Source organism: Ranitomeya variabilis, chromosome 2, assembly GCF_051348905.1.
Source record: "Ranitomeya variabilis isolate aRanVar5 chromosome 2, aRanVar5.hap1, whole genome shotgun sequence".
Classification (NCBI taxonomy): Eukaryota; Metazoa; Chordata; class Amphibia; order Anura; family Dendrobatidae; genus Ranitomeya; species Ranitomeya variabilis.
In genome coordinates, this window is record NC_135233.1 from 40,534,050 (window position 1) to 40,558,385 (window position 24,336).

The following is a 24,336-nucleotide window of genomic DNA, read 5'->3' on the forward strand; positions in this document are numbered from 1 at the left end:
TCTCCAGTTACGATTAGGTCTGTAAGAGACCTGGGTGCCTCGGCCACCGCGCGAACCTCGTCCTGATGCGGGGGTAGAGGATGTAGAAGACCAGTTGGTATTGGACCGAAAAGGCCGAAATGGAGGTTGCTGCTGGTACCGAAAGGACCGGGTGGGCTTTTGCTGGGGGAGAAATTTACTTTTCCCTCCGGTAGCATCCGAGATCATTTGGTCCAATTTTTCTCCAAATAGCCGACCAGCCTGGTAAGGCAGGGCTGTTAGAGAACGTTTAGATGCCGAATCTGCTCGCCAATCCCTGAGCCACAGGGCTCTCCTGATGGAAATTGCATTGGCGGCTGCCTGAGCAGCGCAATTGGCTGCGTCCATAGAGGCGTTGACTATGAAGTCTCCGGCCTGCGCTAACTGGTTAACCAGGATGCTGGCTTCTGGAGGTAAATCACTGGCTTGGATGTTAGAGGAAAGAGTCTCGGTCCAAGAGACCATAGCCTTAGCCACCCAAGAGGCGGCGAAGGATGGGAAGAGAGACGCTCCTGTGGCCTCGAAGGCGGAGCGAGCCAGATAATCAATCTGGCGATCGGAGGGATTCTTAACGGAGGAACCGTCCGAAAGAGACAGGATGGTCTTGGACACGAGGTGTGACACAGCAGGGTCCACCGAGGGAGACTGCAGCCAGTCCTTGACTAATTCCCGAGAAAAAGGGTATTTGGCCTCGATGGACTTTTGTCCTATGAAGCGTTTATCTGGGCGATCCCTATGTTTTTGTACGACCTCCTTAAAGTGAGGGTGAGTGACAAAAACATTTTTAACACGTTTAGTCTTTTTGAAAGACACCACATGTTCGGGTTCCGAAGCGGAGTCCTCAGTCACCTTCAGGGTCTGGTTTACCGCCTCAATGAGAGAGTCGAGAGACTCTTGGGAGGAGGGGGGGTCCTGAACGTAGGAAATGTCGGACTCATATTCAGAGTCATCCGAGTTTGGGGAAGGGGACCTGGAAGCAGAGCCTGCAGGCACTGAGGGGCCCGCTAGCTCATGGTCAGGGGATGAAACGTGAACACGTTTTCTGGAGCCCCGGGTAGAAAGTGACCGGGTACGCCCCCTGCTGGTAGAAGAATCCATACCGTCGTCTGAATCCTCCACGGTCCGACCTAGAGGGGGGCCCCGGAGGGAGTCAATTGCCCTGGCTAGGGAAGCCACAGATCGTGACAGAGAGGTTGTCCACTCAGGGGGGCTAGGCTCTACCGGGTCGACGGCTGCGGCATCGGAGACGGTACCGGCGTCGGCAAGGGGCGGCTGCACAGAGGGCGAGACGCAATCTGCACACAAATGGCTAGTGTGAGCTCGGGGCAGAGCCGCATTGCAAGTGGCACATACAGTGAAAAACACTGTGTGCTTCTTGTTACCCTTTTTTGTCTCCTTGGATTGAGACATAGTGCCTTAGGGACAGAGCGGGCAGTATACAGCAGAGAAAGGGTTAAGCTTTCTTGAAGCAGCTTACCCACGGTCCTGTCTGTGTCCCCAGAGAGAGATATGGCGGTTCTGTGTCCAGGAGTTCTCCTTGGAGCGCTGTAGAAGCGTGGGCTCCGTGCAGGGAGAGAGGAAATATGGCCCCCGAGATATGGAGGGCGCCTCTCGTCCCAGACGAGAAGCGCCGATGTAGGGGGCGGAGCTACGGCCGTGGGAGGAGATTTTTCCCCTGCGGCCTACTCCGGCTGAAGAAGCCGGGGACTAAATTTTTGAGGCCTGCCGACGATGTGCGGCGGCGGCCGCGACGGAGCGCCGCCGAGCACCACCGACCCCCGGTCGGCGGTGCCTCTCCCTGGGGACCCGGAACGCATCGCTGCCGCTGAGGAGGACTGCACAGAGGGCGAGACGCGCAGGGGGAGTCCCCCGAAGGTACTTACAGCCACTGTCCCGGTTCTCACAGGTCTACGCTTCTGTGAGGATGTGACTCAATCCATGCACCCTGGATGGGGATGGAGAGGCCCCTGATGCATCATGCTGCTATAGCAGAGGGGGGCTGCGGCACAACATCCCCTCCGGACTGCATTCTTCTCCAGTTACATTGCTGTAATGCAGGGTCCTGGAGGGGGTTGGGGGAAATCGGGACCAAGAGGAACCGTTGCCCTGGCGCAAACTTTCCGTGCGCCATACGTCGCAGGAGAGGAACGGGGAGGTATACTCGCCGTGCTCGCCTGTTGTTGGTTCGGGGGAGAGCGGACCTTATGAAAAAAAGGACCCGTCGCCCCCTTCACTCCGTTAAATAAAAAATTAAAAATTTACATAAAATTAAAAAATCAAAAATTAAAATCAAGTTGGGGTCTGGGAAAAAAGACCCAAGTGCCTCCTAAGACACTAAGCAAGAACTGGTTGAAATTGTATCCAGTGAAGGGGTGTATACTGCAGAGGAGGAGTTAATCTTTCTGTCTACTTAGTGTCCTCCTAGTGGCAGCAGCATAACACCCATGGTCCTGTGTCCCCCAATGAGGCGTAGGAGAAACTTATTTTCACCACTGTAAATATTTGCTTCTGACCACTGAATTGCTTTATTCCTAATTTATAGTGTCAGATCGGGGATTAAGATTTCTGAACGGTTATTTTGCTTTCCTGTCTCCATATAAACAAAAAAAACTATATTAAAAAAAAAAACAAACAAAACACTTAGTGAATTTCTTTTCAAGAAAACACAAACGTCATACTTTTAAAATGCCTTTGTATTTACAACAGTGAATTTTTTATAACTGGAATAAATTTTATAAAACTATGTGATGAACAAGAAATAAATAACTGAAATTCTACTGCACAAAATGACAAACCCAGAAAGAATAAAAACCGGAGTAAAAGTTACTCAACTTTAGAAAACAAATTAAATAAAAACCTTAAAAACTTTTTACACAAAGAAAGTGAACATAGATATACAGCTATCACTGACAAGTTAGCACATCTTGCTGATCATAGGTAAAAGCCCTGTAGCGGAAAGGTAACAGTAAATTCTAGGATTTCCTTCGTGCACAACAACCTATGTGAGGGGGAACTACAACTCTCAGTATGCCCCATCAGTGGATGACAATTATAGAAACTCCTCATGAACCCCCAGATGATAACTGGATGATAATGAGTAGATATATAATATCTATTATAATAGTGATCGATTTTCACATCAGCTTACACACATTATTGTCAATTCACAAGTGACACCATGTGCTGCCAAACACAAGTGTGAACTGGAAAAATGGAGCCACATTCATGCTGCTGGAAAGATCTTCTTAGAGGCCTTAAGGTTACTCTGTGGGCTTCTTATGAAAGTACATGGAAATCTTCCTTGAGGAACTAGGTGCTGGAGCCTGAGGAGACCAAAGAGGGAAAAAAAAACACCATCCATTATATACAAGAAGAGAAACGAACGGAAAACGGTTCTGATCAGAAAATGATTCGGTATAGAGAACGCTGGGAGTTCTAATTGTGCAACATATAGAAAGCCACAGGTTTGATATCGCTGCATTATAGGTGATCATGATTTAAAGGATCATTAATAGCTGCTGGCATCTCCACCCTGATGGGAGTTGTAGTTTTGCAGCACCTGAAGCGCCGCAGATTAGAAGCCACTAATATAGCAGATAACAGGGGACGTTGGCAGTAACGCCGGCCTAAAATAACTAAATGGCAGCATTTAATAAAAATCAAAAAGTGATTCGCAATGAAGTTCTGAGTGGACATCTGAAAAAAGCCTAACAGCGAGCTCCTTATATCCAGTGTGACTTCATATACAATCACCCACATCAGCATGCTGAGGTAAGAGGAGGGTTGGGGTCATTTTTGCCAGTGTGCAGCAGGCTATGATATTTTAGAAGATATCAGAAAGTGGACAACCTTTAATTGTAAAACATTGTAAATAGAAAAAAAAAAAAAAAAAAATGAAGCTATGACTGCGATACAGAATTTTTTTTTCTGCAGCACGGATTTCTCCAAGCAGATACACTTGTTAGAATTTTCCAGTTGCAGAAATGCCCAACAATCTTCCACCTGCGAAGAGACATGATATAACATGGAGACATACTTACAGATTTGGGAGAGTTCGATGTACTTGTTGTCGGGGTCTTTTTCGCACTTCCGCTACTTGATGATGGGCTGTGTGTTACTTTACAATGTGCTGTGGACTTATCAGATTTTTTCTTGCTCCCCATTGCGGACAGCCAGTTCTTCTCAGGGGTGCGGTTTTCTTTGTCTTGCAGACCAGAGTGTACAAGACCGGATGATTTATTGGGACCGTCTGGCACATCTATGGAAGTTGATCTATCTGCAGTGCCCGTGCTCAGATCGGCAAGGTTTAGACACCTTGCATCAGTAGCGTTGTCCTTCTCTGCAGAGCACAGTTCCATATTCACCTTGGTCTTCTTCATGCCCGGTTCCAGCTCCATCACACAGTTACAACAAGTAATGCATTCATGTTCTGCATCCTCGCTGCTTGTCGCCAGGCGTCTCTTCGCCCTCTTCTCCAGGGTTGACGGCGCTCTGGAATCAGACCCTACGGAGCGCTGCTCGATGGGAGTAAATGCCTTCCGTGGTGATGGTGTTTTGGGGATTGGGGTGAGTGATTTAGGTGTACGGGTGATCCACTTTGTAATGGTTAGCTTAGACATAGACTGCTGCTGGGGAGATGGCTGCTCTTTCTGCTTTGGTGGGGTGTGCAACCTCGGTAATGGCAAGAAAGGGGATGTTGGTGTGCTGGAAGAAATAGGGAGGTCCCCAGCATAACTTGGGGCACAGGTGGCTGGTGTTGGTGAAGTCATAACTAGAGGATTTTGTACTTTATGGGATTTTGCAGGGGTGCGGTGAACAGGACCTGACGGCAAAGAGAAAAAAAAATAAATTGAAAGTTAGATTTATAACAATTTTAGCAGCCGTGAGTTTGCATTACCTCAGACTACTATACCAACTTAACTAAAATGTAAAATTCCACACACCCCTCCTCGAGTGGTGCAAATCCATTACAAAGAGGCCACTAGATTTGTGCACTCCCCCCCACCCCCACTGGGTCTACAGCTCCATAAGTCTCTAAAAATATAGACTACGAAAGACATATGGTCAATGCAGAATTACTCTCCATTGATTCCCTTCTTCCTGATAACTTACTATATGTAGGACAGCAAGACTGTCTTTACACTTGATAACTCAGCTGTACTCACAATCCTGCATGTGCTGGTTGATGGGAAAAAGGTTATAACACTCCGTAACCCAGTACATAGTAGGTAGCAGGCTCTTACCAAGTAATGTGCAACTACAACCATAAGCGAGTATGCAGAGCTATTTGCTGGAGACAAACTTCTCATTTTCTACATGAAGGATTTTTTTTTTTTTTTTTAATTTACCTGTACATGGAAATTCAACCTTCTTTGGACAAGTCCATCCCACCCTGTTCATGGTCTCCTCCTCAGTACCACTGCTGCCTCCCCTCTTCAGTCTCCAGATTCTTATAGTATTATCATCAGAGCAAGTAACGATCTACAGGCAGAAAAACAAATAATCAAAATTAGAAGAACAAATCTAGATAGATAGATGGAGATATAGATCTATCTATCCACCCATCTATCTATTCCCTACCAGAGGTTTCCAATCTAGTCCCTGTGGAAGCGTTACTACAGCTGGATCGCTGCATGGAGACTGCCTTCACCTTCTAAACATGGGTAAAATGGCAAAGTGTGTGGAAAAACAAGCAACATTGCAACTTACCGCTTAATAAAACCCCCTCTGTTCAAGAACAAAGATTTTTAGTTTTATTGTTCACTGCTTGGTGCCTAGTTTCCAGGCCACCTCTGCGGTTTATCAGAGGTGGCCGGTTTCATCAACAAGAAGCTCAGAACTTACAAGTGCTTTGTTTTAGAGCATGCAAGTGCTGCTGTGATGCTGGCCTGAATCATTAGACCTATCTTAGGGCGCAGTCAGATGACCGTATAAACTGGATCAAGGATGATCCGCAATACACGGACTGGTTGTCAGCTGTTGACCCAAGCGTGACAGCTTCATGTATTTCTATGCAGTAGTCACGCTCGGGTGAGTTGCTGCCAGTCCGAGCATTGTGGTCTGATTTATACAGCCATGTGACTACCCCTTAGTCCAGTGCTGTCCCCACTTGTAGCTTGTAGTTCAGACCTGCAGCACAGCCTTGTCAGTCTTCAGGTGTACACCTCTCCAGCAAGCAGGAAGACTGGGGAGCAGTGCGCTCCTGAATACACGAGACAACCCATCAATCTGGCATGCCATAAATATCTAATCTGAGAACCTAATGTGTCAAAAGGCTTGTCAAGAGAACAACCTGTTTAACTGGAGAACCTTCAATTGCCCAAACTACTCACTCCCAAAAAGCAGAGCAAAAAACAAACAAACAAACAAAAATTTTGCCCATGCCAAATGTGTTAAACACATCTTTTTCGAGCACTTCCAGGAGTCCGGCCTGCCGCCATTACCAGACTGGTGGTCTTAAAAGTGAAAAACATTCTAGACAACGAACCTTAGTAAAATCAGTGGGAGACCAAGTGACCGAGGTGACATCTTGACTGTGTCCCTGAAGCATTATTGGAGCAGCACGAGGACTGGACACCTAAAATATTAAGCATTTTGTTATTTAAAGCATTGAATCGATGGATTAAAGCTTTTTTTTGCATAAAGTAGTGAATACATGACACTTTGTAAGAGTTATCATACAGGGCAAACCGCAACTTCAACTTTTAGCAGCTTCACATCCAAGCAGTCCAGTAAGTGAGGGAGGAGGGGTATGATGCTGCAGACTGACATGACATAAGAGAAGGAGTAGTAGGGGATGGCAGCGGATTGTACGGAGCTCCTCCACATCTGCGAGCTCAGACCAGCTACAGAAAGGAACCCATCATTTACACAAACATTACTGGATGCACAACATCAATGCCTCAGATGGCTACGATGCAGGGGCATTTTTAAATAATGTATATTAATGAGTTTGGGTCTGTGGACTTGCAACCGGGCCAAGATCAGTGGCTGTAATAGGACTGCAAAAAGCCCCCCCCCCACAACATGGCCGTCTGAACAATGCCCAATACACGTTATAGAATAATAACGGATCACAGAGAGATTGAATCGTGTATACTCACACAATAGTTATAGCAGTGTTCCCCAAGTCAGGTCCTCAAGAGCCACCAACAGGTCATGTTTTCAGGATTTCCTTAGTATTGCACAGGTGATAATTGCATCACCTGGACAGGCAAGCATTCAATGACCTGTGCAATACTAAGGAAATCCTGAAAACATGACCTGTTGGTGGCTCGAGGACTGGACTTGGGGAACACCGAGTTATAGAATACAATCGCTCATGTAGGAGCTATACTTTCAGTGTTAGGGCTGCGGTACAGGCCTGAAACTACAGCCCCGTTACCAGACACTACAAATGTAGAATTTAAGCATCAAGGAACAACTATTCTAATAGACGAGTTGCCATACAAAAAGGATTTGTTAAAAATTAAATAGAGGCCAGAGCATAATTAATTGTGAATTCAAAGTAAGGGCACCTGATGCTGGAATCGCATTGGTGGTATGGATTATTTAATTTTAAACATTATGAAATATAAGCATTGAAGAAGTTTTAAAAATACTTTCAATGAGTTGGACTTTTTTTTTTTTTTTTTTTTTTTTTACTGTGGATTGACAATGTGCGCCAGGATACGTCTCACAAATTGTATAGATGCACTGGAGGAATATCCACATTAAAGCTTTAGCGCATGATTTTTTTTTCCCCTTCAGTATAATACAAGCTGCACGGCCGACCACAAGCGTCATGCATCGACAATGCCAACAGGAAGCCTCAACGCTGCACCTAAACCCAAAATATGCAAATCACCAATCCTCTACATAACATGTGTAGACTCACTAGTGAAAGCCATTGACGTGTGACAATATACCGTGCACAGTGGCCGGAGATTATAGTCTCCATTATTAAGTGCTACTGAATTTATCTATCGGTTCTAAAAATAAACACACACTGACTAAAAAAAAATTATTTTCTATAGCATTTTGGAAATGTTTTGAAGCTTTTTTGGCCGCCTTTGTTCTACAGTGTCCATTTTGGGTTTTTTTAGACTTATTTTTAGACTTTTTTTTTTTTTTAAAGCAAAAGTGGTATGCAAGGTTTTAGCCCACCAAGTTTTTCTTTGTCCCGCAATTTTATTTTATTTTTTGCAACTGTGCATAATTGCATTGTCAACATGGCAGACTATGGGCCAATGCGCCATACAAATTCTGCTGTGTATATAAAAAAAAAAAAAAAAAAACAACAACGTAAACAGACCCCTATGAACAACATCTGAAGAGTCGTTCAGTTAGGAGGTGGTAATTCCTAGATTACAACATTTTTACACAGCTGTAATTCAATAAATCTGTATCATATTCCTGTAAATCACTTTTACTACTTTCAAGACGCAGAAAATGTTCCGGTGTAACCGACACGTGACGGCGGAAGCGGCATCTGCTTCTCAGCTGACAGCCACGCTCACTTTCACTCTGAGCTGTCAGAGGCAGATTAAGAGGCTGCGATCCCGGTCCGCACAGCTGCTCCGAGCTCATACAATACAACAGACGGCCATTCATCCGCAACATGTGTCCACCCACCCCGGGAGGGGAGGCATGAGGACCATCTTGTGACTTCTTGTAAATGATGATACATTCCAGTAAACCCCATCATGAATAGCCCGCTAATTATGCGGTGACTATCACATTTCTACAAGGGTTTGTCATTAGGGAGCAAAATGTGAAGTTACCACCTTGCCCATATTATAGGGACCCCCACCAATCCAGAGAATGGGACTCAGGTCACTCTTTGGATTGGGGGGGTCCCAGCAGTTGGTTACCTACGTATAGGGATTTACAAAGGTAAGACTCGCATTCATCTCAAGAATGGGACAGTGTTGTGAATCATTAGAAATGCAGAGGTGCATACAGTGTGTGCAGCATTGTCTCGAGCGGTGATATAAGGGAATGGAGAGAGACCGGCAAGCAACTGCATCTCCTTCTGCGCCACCATGTATTGGGGCTAGTTAGAGACATCACTACAACTTGCAAGTATTGAACATTTATGGTGTATCCTTAAGATCTGCAATAACAAACGTGCTCAGGTAAGGTGTTATCCGAGCGACTTCGGCGTTAATCAAGAAATATGTTCGAGTACCCAAGAGCCTGCATGTCTCGCAGCTGTTTGTCAGCTGCAACATATGCAGGGACCGCCTGTTAGGCAATCCCTGTATGTGCTGCGGCTCTTGGAACAGCCACGAGACATGCAAACTCGGGGACTCTAACACAGCCGAAGTAGCTGTTAGCACCCGAGCATGCTCAGATAACACCTTATCCCAGCACATTTGCTCATCAACAATCTGCAATAAATGTCCACATAGGAATAACCCTTTAAAGTCGGCCATACACATTAGATTGTGGACGGTTAGTGCTTCAGCTGATAGCCATCTCAGCCAACTTTCCGAGTGCTAGTACGGAAATGCCTGAATGACATCACTCGTGACCATCAGTCATCTGGGCGGCCCCCATACACAAGGCCCTCGGCCAAACCAGTTGATATTAGCAGGTTCCACCATCATAAATCCAATGTGTATGGGTCCTTAAGAATGTGCTGCAACCAGACGTTGACAGTCACTAGACAAATAAGAAACAGACTGCAAACTTTTTGCGTGACTTCACACCTGGGTACAAAAAGGCTACAAAAATGGTTAATATCACTGCAAAACTTTGTGTAAAGGATGGCCTAAAGGGGGTGTCCAAATGAAAAAGGCTGCTTTGTTTGAAGGGTACAGAGACTATAAAAGGTGATACATGTATCTGTCCAATGTCCATCCATTCACCCCTAAAATTGGTAGTAAATGACTATTTGAGCTGATTAAAGTGTCATTTTCAAGAATATTGAACAGACGAGCTTTAAAAAAAAAAAAAAAACACAGGAAAAAAAAAAAAAAATCTGATGAACACAATTGTAGCGCATTAGCAGATATCTGAATTACAACTCCATAATAAGGAGTCAGTTTGTTTTTCAGGAAAACAAGAATATCTGATGGTGTAAATGGCCAACTCACACCAGTGTCATCCTCAAAGTTTAATCTAATTGGTGAGAAAACTATGTAAACGCAGCTTAAAAGTCGATCACACAAGGTCCCATTTCAGGGACCACCGTCTGCAATCAGATGTTAACTATTGGGAAACTTTATAGCAAATTTTTAATCTTTCTAAAGCACCACCAGGGGAGAAAAAGCATTAATTAGTGCCTATGAAACTAAATGCGCTGTGTGTGAAGCATGGACATATCTGGTCATGCTGTGCGAGAAACTAACCACTCGGCTTTGATTAACTGAGTATTCTGACCAGTAAAATGACTCCCCTTTTAAAAGGGTTGTTCCTATCATCATAGATGACTATTTTTCTATAAGGTTTTTTTTTTTTTTTTTTAAACAAACAAAAAAACCTAGCACTTTTGCGATTTACTGCTTATTACAATTTTCAGCCAGTTGACTAGGAGACAGAAAAACAATGTGCTTACAAGCACCGATTGTCAAAGGGGGAGAGATATTCATAATATACAAAAAAGGGAAGAACCCCATATTGGCTCCCTCTCTAGCAAGTAATAACACTTGTTTAATTGATTAAAATACATACGAGGTATACTTCTATTAGAATGTCCCTAATCTGCCTTTTCGGTAGTTTGAGCTCCCATTATATACTTTCAATAGATGGCACCCCGGGGTGTCACCATTATATGGCAGAACAAGACAAATTAGTGCACAAGACAAATTAGTGCACAAGTCAACCCCCCACATGGTCACCGCATGTGCGGCGAAATCAGGGGATGGGAACTATGGCATGAACCTTGTATGCACTTACCTTTTACTCCCTACCCGCCTCAGCTAACAGCAAGAGCCAGTGATTCTGGCCGGTTTTAAACCAGTGCTCACAAATTTAAAAGAAAAAACAAAAAGCTTGTAAGCACGGTGTGTGTTCTGTTGTCTAGCAGTGGTCGGTCGCCTAGGCAACCAGATGTAAACAAAGAAAAGCTTTATATCTCAAGAACGGCTGAACATTTAAGTAGAAAATTGCTCATTTTTACAGCCACCATTTAACTATACCCATTTATGAAGTTGAGAATAATCACTTTAAACTCAGATAAATTTCTATTGAAAGAAATGTAGCCTCTCATGAAAACCTGCACAAGTATTAACCCACATCCCAGGACACTTACCTGCCAGATATAAGCGCTGTGGTCACTTGAGCCGCTAAGGAGAAACTGGCCGTCAGGACTGAGGCTGGACTTTGTATAAAAGGTGGAATTGTGATGACCGCTGAACACAGAAACTGATGGGAGAGAGAAAATTGGGAGAAGAGGATCAGTCAGAAGAAATTACAGCACAACATGCAGGGATTGCAGGCAGACAACCATTACGCCGGATATTATATCAGGAACAGACTTGTCGCACAAATTACCGACTATAGATCATTAAAGTGACTTTTGCCCATTACACCTCATATGTTTACATCTAACTTTAAAAGCATTGAAGGGTCACTGGAAAATGAGTTGTGAAGAGCAGACAAAAGCTAAAAATAAGCTGGTAACCAGGGCACACCGCAGCGTCTCCCACGAGAAGGAATTCCTGCAATGTAATAAATCTTCCAGTCTGTTCTCTTCCACATAAGAACCAGAGCTGCAAATTCCTCTCAAACCTCTTACCAGCTTGACCTCAAATTAAGAAACAAGACAACACTTCTTGTATACTCATCGCAGGACCCAATGGAGATTTTACGGAGACTATACTGCCCCCTACTGTTGAATGCAGCTAATGCAAGAAAATGCACTAAAAACAAACCTGACACCCAAGAGCTGAACAGATAGCCTGGAGCTTGCTCAATGTTAAGAAAAAGCCTAAATTTTTCCTGTGCTACTTCACTTACACCCGTTAATTTGGATATTAATTGTACAAGCTACTTAAAAGGGGTGGTCCCTGACGGTCCCAGTTGCAAAAGAAAGTGAACCAGTGTAGCAATGTCTGTGCAATCAATTGGAAAGCAGTGTCAGAGCGGCTGCTGTAATGTGATCGTCAGACTTAAAAGATCGTACTCTTCTGACTGCTGGAGCTGCTGACAATCTACAAGGTTTAAGCAGTAAGAGCAACAGGACTGAGTGCTGGAGATAGTTAAGCGACAACTGAATGCCGAGGAATGTTCTAAAAAAAAAAAAAAAATTATATATATATATATATATATATATATATATATATATATATATATATATATATATATATATATCCCCTACACCACACACCTTTTTGTAATTGCATTGAGTTACAATTGTCCAGAACTAACAATAAAACTGTCTTAAAGAGTGTCATTTTAATTTCATAATCAATAGTTCACATGAAAAATAACTAACTTCTTCTAGAAAACTGACTTTTCCTGGAAAAAATACGGATTCAGAGAAGGCAGATTCTCCCATTAATGAGATGGATGGCAGTTGGTGCTTTTAAAGTTCTATACAGAGGGGAGGAGCCAGGAGACGGCATTCTACTGCAAGCTCCATAGAACTTTGAGAACCCACTGACATCTCTTATCTCAGTGATGGGAGAGTCTGTATTCACGCAAGAGATTTTACCAGTAAATGGAGAATTTTGAGAATGAAAGATCAGTCCAGGAGGAGAAAGAAGCAGATTTCATATTGACTTCTAAAAAAACATTTCTATACTTTATGTTATCATTAAAGTTCCTTTGCAGGATGGGGTGTCAGTAATGTGCAGTCATCCAAGTTACTATAACCCATATCTCCCGCAATCACATTGTAAGCAGGATTTTGGCTAAATTCCCACAGGGTGTAAGTGCTGCAGGTTATCTGCTGCCAATTCATTTTCTGAAGATTTGCTGTAGTACTAGCATTGTGAATTAAATTAATTAAAAATGAGAAGCCCACAATATTGTCAATTTGCTCCTTTAGACTATTTGCATTATAAATATGCACAAAGATATCAAAGAGTAACAATCTCCTTGTGGAGATTGACAAGCCCGACATGTCAGAGTGAGGAGACTTATTTGCCATGCATGCTCCTCAGCAATATCCCAGAGGAACGTGCATGGCATACAAGTGTCATCACTGACATGCCAGACTTGTCAATCTCCACGAGGAGAAACATTACCTTAACCTTTTAGACCTCACCTAGCCAGATAAGGCCACATACTTTGCACTAATGAGGGGCAACAGCCCAAAACAGTGACAGCAATTTGAGATAATGCTTTGGCTTTCATCCCAAGTCATGTGGCAACGCTCTTTAAAGAGTCAATATTGACTTTTAGGATTGCTACTTCCTATACGTGGCACTAGAGTTTTAGTCCTCTTCCTCTCTGAAGAGACAATTTGTATATTTATTGAAAACGGTGAAACTTGTGGAATATCCAAAACTTTCCACAATTCTTTATGATGTGGAAAATATTCGGCAAATTAATTCCCAAAAGGGAACCAGTCATCAGGCCTTTTGACCTTAAAGTATCATTAGCACAGAAAAGTACCTGCAATCAGGATTAATCCAAACATTTATATTACAAATCTGTTTCTTTATCTCTTAATTCATTGGCAAGTGATTGACAGGTCACTCTTCTGACCTGCTTCCCTGGCTGCCATCTCACGTAGGCACTCATACCGGGGATGACGCACGAGCAGTAACATCCCGATGACGTTGCAGGAACCAGAATATTCATCTGAGCATACGCTGCAGGAATGACCGTGGCAGCGTGAGATCTCAGGCAGGGGAGCAGGTAACAGAGTCTGCACACTGCAGAGGTGTCGTTCTCTGCAGGGCGCCACATGTGCAGATGGCAAAAGGGTACAACAGCGCCTGTGTGAGATGTCAGCAGAGGAAGGTCACAGAAGGCTACCTGTCCATTACTGGCGTTAGGAGAAAAGCTGGAAATGTAACTGATGACAAAGCCCCTGCAAGTTCATTTGCATGAGAATTTGCAGATTGATTATGAGTTGGAGACAGATTTGCAATATAAAAAAGGTATGAAAGTAATCAATAGAGGTGCTTCACTGTGACAATGTTACTTTGGGGGTCTAAGAACCCTTGCTGACCGGTTCCCTTTAACTGGGAGTTGGGGGGTTAACATGTAAAATTCCCTATTGAGATCCAGAGTAATTACACAGCATCACTGCTACCATCATGAGGGCTTCAGCTGGAGGACAGTCCGTGGTCAGCTGCCTTCAGAAGGCGTTTACTAGCCCACAAGCCGATTACATACAATCTCACGTACCAGGATCACTCTTTAATCCGGCTACATTAAACATATAGATATTATCATCAGTACAACTAGCAAACAAGTTGGTGCCAGTGGAATCCAAAATCAGGCTGGAATAACCTAAAAAAGAAAAAAAAAAAAGTCAGGAACGTTAACTCAAAAGCCATATACATTATTGCAGAGATTTATCATATTGTTCATTTTCTTCATAACCGCAAAGTTAAGAAACTACCACAAATCCTTCATTATAAGCTTTTCATCATTTTGCTGCTGCAGAGTGACTAAGTCATTTACATGGCCAAGTGATCTGGAAAAATGTTTCCAATTCATTAGAGCTTTGGCTCCTAGTTCCCTCTCCCTTTTCTCAGTGTTAGAGACTGCAGCAGGGAAGGAGCTGTACACAGATTCCCGCATTGTGGCAATGGATGAGAGCTTTTACAGTCTCATGGAGACCTGCTTTCCCCAGGTTTAGTTACTGTTCACAACATTGCATTGGTCTCCGCTTTGGCTACTGCAATGACAGTGCAACACTGAGCTCAATGTTCCGTGCCAACCTTGACACAGCAGATGAGCTTAGTAATTGACTACAGCAGTGATGCGCACTGTCGACAGGACGTCACCGCTGGACCTGGGGACGGTAAATCCCCCTTTATTCCAATTTTATTAACTAAAAGGTAATCACTGACATGTAGGAGTTATTCATCCCCAGTTCCTTCGGCCACACAATCAGCAGAGGGCATACTCTCCTCACATTACAGTGCTCACACGATCAGCAGAGCGCATACGCTCCTCACCATTACCGTGCTCACACGATCAGCAGAGCGCATACGCTCCTCAACATTACCGTGCTCACACGATCAGCAGAGCGCATACATCACCATTACCATGCTCACACGATCAGCAGAGCGCATACACTACCCACCATTACTGTACCCACACAAGAGGAAAGGGCATGCAGGAATTCTTGTCATGTGTTCAGTACGTTTTAAGGATTCCCATCACTTCAGCAATTACACGTAGTTCTTCCAACCATGCACAGTTTATAAAATGTAAAGGATTGACATACCAAGCTTCCGAGAGCTGCTCCCGGGATAAGGAAGCGATTTTGCAGGGATGGGATCCTGCCGGTAAGTAGTGTAATTCTTCCTCAAGTCCCACAATTTGATAACGCTGTCAAGACAGGAAACAAAGAACAGCCGAAGCATGAAGCAAGGTGCAAGAGATTTTAGTATTACAGTAAATACACTGAATTAGAATTATGGATGAGGTTTACCCATCAACTGCTCCGGCTGATATGATCGTGTGCTCATCCTGAAAGATCACCACAGTCACGCTCTGCTGGGAGTCCTGTAGGTGAAAAAGGAAAACTGTTTAAAATGGACTGTTAGCACAGAATAACTGTTCAAACCAAGTACAGGCGCTCAATGCATCTTGGAAGGGCCAACAAGTACACTTTCCTACCTGCTTGTTTTCCATCCATCTCTGGCTCTATGAAGCCAGAGCAATCAAGAGGGAGGAGGTGGAAATTGAGAGCTTTAATGTTTTACCATTGACAGACCAGGAATTAGCACCCCAAGTCTTGTGAAATTACAACTCCCAGCATAACTCTGAAGTGGCAAGTTTCACTCCTGCTGTTTAACATGTCATTGATTTTTTTTGTTGCGATAGGTGAGCTTTATTAGGTTACACCAAAATAGTGTAGATCCCTTACTAATGACTCCTGACCAAATGAACATAGAGGGGCAGTTCAGAGATTTAATCAGACTATTTGGCCGTTATTCAACACTTTTTGGTTCTCAGTTTGATGTACCTATTGAATGTAGTGCAAAAACACAATGGCCATCTACTCTAACACTGCAAAGAGTATGTCTACAGCCATCTCACCCAAGGTATCATGGCCACTATTCCCATCAAGGACAGCAGCTGCCAATTACCTTCATGCACTTCCCCTCTCCACCATTGCAATCAGGCACTTTTCTTTTTGCACTTTCCATTTTTGCCATTTGGAAAGTAAGTGACAATATTTCACTTTACTACACTTGCTTCATTTATATAGTTCTTCATTTCCTGACAATCTGTAATTAGGTTCTTACCACAGATGGGGCGAGTCCCCTGATCATAGGCTTTCGCTTCTTTATTTTCAGCGGCGTTTGTTTATCAGGTGCATTGTGAGCCCCGCTAATCTGTTTCACTTGTCTATAGAAGCCATCTGGAAAAAAACCAAAACGACATTGTGTAAATGTTTCACATCAGGATGAAATACATCTTTGACCAAGGAGCACTGAAAAATGTATCCAAACTAGAGATCACCACTCACATTTGGGACAGTGCGGTTTGGTTCACCTTTATGTGTCCGTCCCTTTGGTACTATAAAGAGCAATGCTCATTATGGAGGCATGACTATGTATTATACAATCAATCGATGATTTCAGTAGGTACCATTCAATATAGAACTCCCTCTGCAGTGAAATTTAAGTGCACAGACAAACTTAGATAGCAATAATTAACTGAGTCTTGGTCGATCACATCACAGAATTGTAAGGCTAGTATGCCTATAAAGTTATTAAAAGGGAGAATCTACAACCATTTTCTAGAGTAGAGCAAAATGGTCCATCAACCACGTCTGTAGTCCATGGCTGCCGGATCAGCACCCGGTGAACCTCTTCCTACCTGTTAGCATCTCAGATTCCTATAGTGATTAGCCAGCCTGACTGAATAGATGCCGATAAGGAGGAGGAGCAGGCCATCAGATGTGTGAGCCAGCGTCCACGGCCTGCCGATGTGACAGCTGGACAAGAATCTCGCAAATCATTTTGAGCAACTAATATTCCAAAGTGATTGATAGCAAGTAGGATTGGTTGGAGGGGAATGGGGAACAAATTAGAAAGCCAAGTCCTACATATCTCCATTTGAAGGGGAGCACCATTATGTGTCATGCAAGTGTACAAAAAAAATTCACAAAATTAGAGCGCAATAATTTATTTTCAATGGCAATCAAACCACATACAGTTATCAGGTATTGTCATGAAGCATAAATTTACCTTTCTTATTGCATCGAATATCCCAGACCATAATGTTGCCATCTCGTCCTCCAGTGCTGAATACGGCTGAAAAATAAAATAAAAGTTTGCACAAAGCAATGTCATTTGGACTGTGGTTAAGTACATGACTTGCCCATCGGACAGCACTATCACACATGTCACGGTGCAGCTGTGCATACACATTTACCATTCTAGAACTGAATTTGCTAGAAATTTCACTTAATTGCAGTTAAATAAGCAGATTGATGATGGCTGCAGATTTTTAGATAATTCTACCTTTTTCAAACTTGGAAAAAGTAACAGACTTCAGACTGCACTGGTGTCCTTTACATTCACCAAGAAGCTCCCCGGCCTTCACATCAAACAGCTTAGCAGTCTGGTCCCCGGAGGCTGTAACCTGTGAGAAAATCAAACATCACAGATGGAAACAAATTCTGACCCTTCGCTCCCTAACCCCATCATGACTATATACTGCCACTATAAGAATCTGGATTATTCTCATAGGTGCCGAATCACTTGATGTAAAGTGTTACTGACCCAGAAAAAAAAAAAAAAAAAAAAAAAAGTCTTATAAACTTAGAATTTACTTACTAGCTTGTGCTCCCCTGGAACCCAGGCAAGGTCAAAGACCGCATTAGTGTGCGCCTGCCAGTCTAAAGAGAGGGAGAGGAAACTATGCAGTATTCAAAAGCGAGAAATATGGAATAAACCCTCTGTATTTAAAGAGGCTGGTTTCACATGTCGGCGTTTCACGGATGTGTACAGACTGCAATTTCTGGTCCAGCCGAAGGTTTCCTGACCCGAACTTAACATCCTCATTTGTACATATACAAAAAGTTTAATTTGGGTCAGGAGATCTGAAACAGACGTGTGAAGCCAGGCTTAGTCTTTTAATCAGGTAAAGCCACATGATACGACATGCTTCATTCATAGCAACAGAGATGCACATGCATCTTACCTTTCACTATCTTTTGCTGCAAGTCCCGGCACTCAGTATCATACAGTCTTACAAAGCCTTCCTCATTGGTCACGGCGAGGTGGTGAGGCATATCTGGAACTAAAAATGAAGACCAGGTACAGTTTGTATTCCATCAATAGCTTGGCAGGTGTGAATATCTCAGGCTTTTATAGTGATAGTACATCAGTGTCATGTGCATTTGTCATTTAAGTGTTTGCCCCAACCATTTACCAAAAGCGTCATACTTCACCCCAGCTGCACATCTATGAGCTACATGCATTGTTTAGGGCAACAGTCAAGTACAATACAAGGAAGATGAAATCAGTCACACGATTTACACACGTGCCTGCTGCTGTCTTGGATGCATCCTCTTCTGCAGAGGTGATCAAGAGTAGTGAGCATAGTCAGTGCACGCGCAGATACAGACAGCATTCACCTGCATTGGCTGAATATATCAAGCGCCTGTATCAGAGGGTGCACTCAGGGATGGCAGAGTAAAATACTTGACAGCCAACATTTTGTTTCCCATGGACATTGTGACCATGGCCTATACACTTTATATAGCCCATAGAGGAGTAGTCCACTCTTTAATAGGCAGCTGGGATAAAAGTAGAGATTAAAAGTTCAGAGACCTTCAGATAATATTTTATTTAAGTGGTCCAGAAAAAGGCAAATTATATTTAAAAACTAAATAAAATAATTTGCAATTTGAATGGAAACCTAAAATAGTCTCACCTGAACTGAATGAGCAGCCGAAAGGTGGAACTGGCATACCGACATCACCATATGACACGTGCTCGTCTTCTCTGACACACTGAAAGCTCGGCAGTAGACTCTGGAGAGGAAATCCATACAGCCCTGCAACCAGGAAACGAATTATATAGATTAACTACAAATTAATAAATACAATTCCAAATATCACCCCTAGGGTGCACTGCACCATTCAGAACATTCTGAGAGAACCTGCTGTGCAACGCAAGTTACAGACAAATCACACAAGTTTTTTTGATCCATGATCAAAGTTGGCAGGAGACCCTAATCTTAAAGGGTCACAAGGTATTGATGACCTAATCCAGGGGATGTGTCATCGATATTAGATTGATGGTGTTAAGAGACAACCTCTGTAAACTCTTAATGAGTTAGGACATACATTTTGTCACAGGTCAAATGCGGGATGTATGCAAACTTGGGAGAACAGTCTACACCAAGCAGAAGACGGCTTAGGCTACGTTCACATTTGCGTTGTGCGCCGCAGCGTCGGCGCCGCAACGCACAACGCAAACAAAAACGCAGCAAAACGCATGCACAACACTGCGTTTTGCGCCGCATGCGTCCTTTTTTTCATTGATTTTGGACGCAGCAAAAATGCAACTTGCTGCGTCCTCTGCGCCCGGACGCGGGCGCCGCAGTGACGCATGCGGCGCAAAACGCAAGTGCGACGCATGTCCATGCGCCCCCATGTTAAATATAGGGGCGCATGACGCATGCGGCGACGCTGCGGCGCTGACCGCAAATGTGAACGTAGCCTTACTGTTTATATGACGGCTGCAGAAGTATCAGAGGTCAGAACAAGTTTCATTCTTAGTTTCAAAGCACTGAAAAGGCAGTTGTCAATCCCTGACAGTGACATGTAAATGGCTTGCTTGTTGGTGCACTCGTACAGATGCTTCCATTATTTATGCACTCAGACCCGCCGCCACGGCCGTCGTGCCACACACACACACACACACACTCAGACCCGCCGCCGTCGTGCCCCGCACACACACTCAGACCCGCCGCCGTCGTGCCACACACACACACACACACACACACACTCAGACCCGCCGCCGCGGCCGTCGTGCCCCGCACACACACACACACTCAGACCCGCCGCCGCGGCCGTCGTGCCCCACACACACACACTCAGACCCGCCGCCGCGGCCGTCGTGCCCCACACACACACACTCAGACCCGCCGCCGCGGCCGTCGTGCCCCACACACACACACACACTCAGACCCGCCGCCGCGGCCGTCGTGCCACACACACACACACACACACACACACACACACACACACTCAGACCCGCCGCCGCGGCCGTCGTGCCCCACACACACACACACACTCAGACCCGCCGCCGCGGCCGTCGTGCCCCACACACACACACACACACTCAGACCCGCCGCCGCGGCCGTCGTGCCCCACACACACACACACACTCAGACCCGCCGCCGCGGCCGTCGTGCCACACACACACACACACACACACACACACACACACTCAGACCCGCCGCCGCGGCCGTCGTGCCCCGCACACACACACACACTCAGACCCGCCGCCGCGGCCGTCGTGCCCCGCACACACACACACACTCAGACCCGCCGCCGCGGCCGTCGTGCCCCGCACACACACACACACTCAGACCCGCCGCCGCGGCCGTCGTGCCCCGCACACACACACACACTCAGACCCGCCGCCGCGGCCGTCGTGCCCCGCACACACACACACACTCAGACCCGCCGCCGCGGCCGTCGTGCCCCGCACACACACACACACTCAGACCCGCCGCCGCGGCCGTCGTGCCCCGCACACACACACACACTCAGACCCGCCGCCGCGGCCGTCGTGCCCCGCACACACACACTCAGACCCGCCGCCGCGGCCGTCGTGCCCCGCACACACACACTCAGACCCGCCGCCGCGGCCGTCGTGCCCCGCACACACACACTCAGACCCGCCGCCGCGGCCGTCGTGCCCCGCACACACACACTCAGACCCGCCGCCGCGGCCGTCGTGCCCCGCACACACACACTCAGACCCGCCGCCGCGGCCGTCGTGCCCCGCACACACACACTCAGACCCGCCGCCGCGGCCGTCGTGCCCCGCACACACACACTCAGACCCGCCGCCGCGGCCGTCGTGCCCCGCACACACACACTCAGACCCGCCGCCGCGGCCGTCGTGCCCCGCACACACACACTCAGACCCGCCGCCGCGGCCGTCGTGCCCCGCACACACACACTCAGACCCGCCGCCGCGGCCGTCGTGCCCCGCACACACACACTCAGACCCGCCGCCGCGGCCGTCGTGCCCCGCACACACACACTCAGACCCGCCGCCGCGGCCGTCGTGCCCCGCACACACACACTCAGACCCGCCGCCGCGGCCGTCGTGCCCCGCACACACACACTCAGACCCGCCGCCGCGGCCGTCGTGCCCCGCACACACACACTCAGACCCGCCGCCGCGGCCGTCGTGCCCCGCACACACACACACACTCAGACCCGCCGCCGCGGCCGTCGTGCCCCGCACACACACACACACTCAGACCCGCCGCCGCGGCCGTCGTGCCCCGCACACACACACACACTCAGACCCGCCGCCGCGGCCGTCGTGCCCCGCACACACACACACACTCAGACCCGCCGCCGCGGCCGTCGTGCCCCGCACACACACACACACACACACTCAGACCCGCCGCCGCGGCCGTCGTGCCCCGCACACACACACTCAGACCCGCCGCCGCGGCCGTCGTGCCCCGCACACACACACTCAGACCCGCCGGGTCACTCAATTGTTGGCAGGGAGGACCGGAAATCACTTCTCAATGCAAGTCTATGACAGTCAGAATGAGGCTCTCAAACTTACATTGAGACCTTGTTACAGTTACCTCCGACTTCCAGTCAGTCAGGAGTAGTGATCACAAGATTGTGGCTGGCGAGGTTTTTTTTTTTTTTTTTTTTTCTTTTAAATACACACACCAGTCAGGGAACAGATAGAGGTGCCACTCCAGGTAGAGAAATAAAAAAATAAAAAAAATGCCGGAGTGCTGCCTTAAAACAGTCAGTTAATTTATTTTAAAAAATCTAACATTAAAGAAACCTGCTAAGTTCGGCATCACCAGAATTAGTGATACAGAAAACCACGTTCTCAGGTTATTGTTACTAAAACACCACAAGAAAAGAAACCCAAAAACCAGGGGCGACGTATCATTGGTTCAATCTGTGGGGCCACACAGGGGCCCAAGATCATCTCCAAGCAGGGAGACGGTGCACTGATGGTCTACGGGGGGGCCCCTATGCTGCTCTTGCACGGGGGGGGGGCCCCTATGCTGCTCTTGCACGGGGGGGGGGCCCCTATGCTGCTCTTGCACGGGGGGGGGGCCCCTATGCTGCTCTTGCACGGGGGGGGGGCCCCTATGCTGCTCTTGCACGGGGGGGGGCCCCCTATGCTGCTCTTGCACGGGGGGGGGCCCCCTATGCTGCTCTTGCACGGGGGGGGGGGGGCCCTATGCTGCTCTTGCACGGGGGGGGGGCCCCTATGCTGCTCTTGCACGGGGGGGGGCCCCTATGCTGCTCTTGCACGGGGGGGGGCCCCTATGCTGCTCTTGCACGGGGGGGGGCCCCTATGCTGCTCTTGCACGGGGGGGGGGCCCCTATGCTGCTCTTGCACGGGGGGGGGGCCCCTATGCTGCTCTTGCACGGGGGGGGGGCCCCTATGCTGCTCTTGCACGGGGGGGGGCCCCTATGCTGCTCTTGCACGGGGGGGGGGCCCCTATGCTGCTCTTGCACGGGGGGGGGGGCCCCTATGCTGCTCTTGCACGGGGGGGGGGGCCCCTATGCTGCTCTTGCACGGGGGGGCCCCTATGCTGCTCTTGCACGGGGGGCCCCTATGCTGCTCTTGCACTGGGGGGCCCCTATGCTGCTCTTGCACTGGGGGGCCCCTATGCTGCTCTTGCACTGGGGGGCCCCTATGCTGCTCTTGCACGGGGGGGGCCCCTATGCTGCTCTTGCACGGGGGGGGGGCCCCTATGCTGCTCTTGCACGGGGGGGGGGCCCCTATGCTGCTCTTGCACGGGGGGGGGCCCCTATGCTGCTCTTGCACGGGGGGGGGCCCCTATGCTGCTCTTGCACGCCACAGTCCCCCTCATGGCTATGGGGAAGGTACAAATAAAAGATGGCGGCAGCGCAGCCTTCCCCAGGTAATGGCCGGTACACGCCGCAGGCCACATGCCTTCCCCTCACTCACCCTTGTGACTGCAGCGAGGCCTGTACACCACACTCTTGAATAACGACATAGCTGGAAAGCGAGGAGGGCCCGAGTATACCGAGAGCGGTAAGCACAGCGCCGGTGTCCTGCCTCCTCCAACAGCTGAGCGCAAAATACTGAACTCCCGCGAAATCCCAAAATGCAATCTCCCGCGAAATCCAGTCTCTGCGCCTCATTGGTCGGGGCAACATCCAATCCCTGAACAACGCTACGCATACCGGGAAAAAAAAAATCGGCCAATCACAGCGTACTTTGTTACATTGAGCTGTTTTGCGCAAGCGCACGAGAAAGTGTCATGGCTGCCTGCTAGTGGTTCCGTACAGTTCGACTTGTTTGTGATTTTTTTGGGGGGTGTGGAGGGCTGAGTCAACATGGCGGCCGGAGGGAGCGCTGCTCGGTCTTTTCTAGCCGATGCCGGTTACGGAGAGCAGGAATTGGATGCCAACTCGGCACTCATGGAGTTAGATAAAGGTAGGGAGGAGGGAGTAAGAGAGCAGGCTCTGCTATTGGCTGGTGGCATACTGAAGCCAATCAGATCAGTGCTTTCACTTTCTGACATGCTGTTAAATTAAAGCTGCAGTGTGATTGGTTGCTATGGGAAGTTGACATGACAGTACACCTGTCCTGGCAGCCAGTAAGGTTGCTGAATCTTACCAAGGAGAAATTGAAGCTGTATTTTGATTGGCTGCTCAACCATGGCTGTCACTATGGGTTTTATTTTTTTTTTTAAACAGTTTTTAAAATTGTAAATGGCCTCATAATAAACAGCAAAAATGTGCGACTATTAATAATCTAGTACTCTGCACAGTTAGACATTGTCCACACTGATGTTTTCAGCATGTGGCATCTGTAAACCTGTAACATATACCAAGGTTGTCTTTGAGCTATCCAAACAGCAACAGATCTGAATCTAGCAGTGCGGCTGTATAGGGCCCGGTACAACGATATAAGTGCTACCTGTCCTGTAGTGATCCGATGTGCCAGCGCTGAGAAATCAAGCTTCGAAGCCACATGCAAATTA

The 24,336-nt window shown here is 47.1% G+C and overlaps 2 protein-coding genes across 2 annotated transcripts in view; one reads left to right on the forward strand and one right to left on the reverse strand.

Moving 5' to 3' along the window:
• Window positions 1-2,693: 2,693 nt before the first annotated feature.
• On the reverse strand, window positions 2,694-23,618 carry DTL (denticleless E3 ubiquitin protein ligase adapter). Its single transcript, XM_077282308.1, has 15 exons — window positions 23,295-23,618; window positions 19,024-19,146; window positions 18,289-18,387; window positions 17,922-17,983; window positions 17,607-17,727; window positions 17,331-17,396; window positions 16,383-16,498; window positions 15,563-15,636; window positions 15,356-15,459; window positions 14,305-14,409; window positions 11,255-11,367; window positions 6,506-6,595; window positions 5,367-5,499; window positions 4,059-4,840; window positions 2,694-3,341 (listed from the first exon to the last, which is right to left on the reverse strand). The coding sequence occupies exons 1-15, from the start codon at window positions 23,341-23,343 to the stop codon at window positions 3,279-3,281; spliced, it is 2,100 nt and encodes a 699-aa protein (XP_077138423.1). The 5' UTR covers window positions 23,344-23,618; the 3' UTR covers window positions 2,694-3,278.
• INTS7 (integrator complex subunit 7) overlaps window positions 23,565-24,336 on the forward strand; it is a 34,077-nt gene continuing 33,305 nt past the window's right edge. The window contains exon 1 of the mRNA XM_077282307.1: window positions 23,565-23,786. Coding sequence (XP_077138422.1) covers window positions 23,687-23,786 — 100 coding nt within the window. The 5' untranslated portion in view covers window positions 23,565-23,686. The remainder of the gene's footprint in view (window positions 23,787-24,336) is intronic.